This window comes from Eimeria mitis, genomic scaffold (genome assembly GCF_000499745.2).
Source record: "Eimeria mitis Houghton genomic scaffold, Emh_scaff2959, whole genome shotgun sequence".
Lineage (NCBI taxonomy): Eukaryota > Apicomplexa > Conoidasida > Eucoccidiorida > Eimeriidae > Eimeria > Eimeria mitis.
Window position 1 is genome coordinate 4251 of NW_013571300.1, and position 1706 is coordinate 5956.

Consider the following 1706-nt stretch of genomic DNA (forward strand, 5'->3'; position numbering starts at 1 on the left):
ATGCTGAAGACACTCACCATATCAGCAGGCCTTTGCTGCTGCCCCCCTTGGGAAACGGCTCCGCCCTGTGGGCCCCTGAACAACACCAAGCGGGTGAGGATGTGCCGCTGCTGCTGCTGCTGCTTCTGCTGCTGCTGCTTCTGCTTCTGCTGCTGCTGCTGCTGCTGCTGCTGCTGTTGTGCTCGCATCCCGAGGGCAAATGAGTGCAGCGAGGTGCAGCAGCACGACAGAAAGAGCAGCAAGCAGCGGCAGCAGTCGATTGTGGTTCCTGGTGCTGCTGCTGTTGTTGCTGCTGCTGTTGTTACCACTGCGGTTGTTGCTGCTAGTGCTGTTGCTGCTGTTGCTTTTGCTGCTGCTCCTACTGTTGTTGCCGCCGTTGCCGTTGCTGCTTCTGCTCTTGTCGCTTCTGCTGCTGCTGCTGCAGCTGCTATTTCTGCCGCTGCTGCTGCTGTTGCTGCTGCTGCTATTGTTGCTGCTGCTGCTGCTATTGCTGCTGCTGCGATTGCTGCTGCTGCTGCTGCTGCTGCTGCAGGAGAGGGATCTCGCTGTTTGTGGCGGGGGTTTCGTCTGGGTATCGGGCAGACGTTTGCTGCTGTTCCCTTTGGGGTGTCTGTTGCTGCTGCTTGCCGCTCTCTCTGTCGTGCTGCTGCTCCCCGCTGCACTCACTTTCTCCTCGTCACCAACAAGCTGCTGCCGCAGGGTTTACAGGTTACACCCGCTGCTGCTGCTGCTGCTGCTGCTGCTGCGCTGCTGCTGCGCTGCTGCTGCTGCTGCTGCTGTTGTTGTTGCGCTTATGTCAACTGCTTGCTGTTGCTGCTGCTGTTGCGGTTGCTGCCTCACTACAGTAGCTGCTGCTGTGCATGAATACAGGCCCTAGGCGAGTACCGCAGCTGCTGCTGTTGCTGCTGCAGTAGCTGCTGCTGCAGCAGCTGCTGCTGCAGTAGCGGTTGCTGCTGCAGCTTTAGTTATTATAGCTGCTGCTGCTGCAGCTCATCTTTTGCTGCGGGTCTCCTGCTCAGCATCACCTGGTGTAGCGTTGACGTTGCTCTTGCTGCTGCTGCTGCTGCTGCTGCTGCTGCTGCTGCTGCTGCTGCAGAGCTCGTGTCACCTGCTGGAGTCTGCTGCGCCCGCGTTGCCTGTCTCAAGCAGCCAGCGGCAGTGGCTGCTGCTGGTGGGGGGCCCCCTCGATTGCCCCCCGGGGGAGCTGCTGCCGGACCCCCCGGTGCTTCCTGAAGAGACCTGTGGGGCCCCTGCTGCTGCTGCTGCTGCTGCTGCTGCTGCTGCTGCTGCTGCTTGTGCTGCTGCTGCTGCTGCTGCTGCTGCTGCTGCTTTTTGTGCAACTGGTTTACTTCTGTAGACAGAGCGAAGTTCAGGGCTAGTAAGGCCAACTTGGAAGCAACACTATGACCTCGCTTTGCTGCAGCAGCACTTGCTGCTGCTGCTGCTGCTGCTGCTGCTGTTGCTGCTGCTGCTGTTACCGTTGCTGCTGCTTCGCTTTGTGCAGGCGCCAGCAGCCGTTTGTGTGATATCGCTGGCCTTGCTGGAGTAGGGGGCGGCAGATACGACCCCTTTTGCGTGGACAACAGCAGCAGCAGCGAGAGCAGCAGCAGCAGCAGCAGCAGCGAGAGCAGCAGCAGCAGCAGCAGCAGAGAGGTGCTGCAGCAAGACACACCAGCTCTCGAAGAAGACCGCAGCTTCTTCTGCTC

General features: G+C 60.1%; 1 protein-coding gene across 1 annotated transcript in view; it reads right to left on the bottom strand.

Moving 5' to 3' along the window:
* EMH_0060720 (uncharacterized protein) overlaps window positions 1–1706 on the bottom strand; it is a gene marked incomplete at both ends in the record, with an annotated part of 3275 nt that overhangs the window by 1062 nt on the left and 507 nt on the right. Inside the window, 2 exons of the mRNA XM_013497823.1 lie at window positions 18–656; window positions 1026–1568. Of these exons, the coding sequence (XP_013353277.1) occupies window positions 18–656; window positions 1026–1568 (1182 nt within the window). The remainder of the gene's footprint in view (window positions 1–17; window positions 657–1025; window positions 1569–1706) is intronic.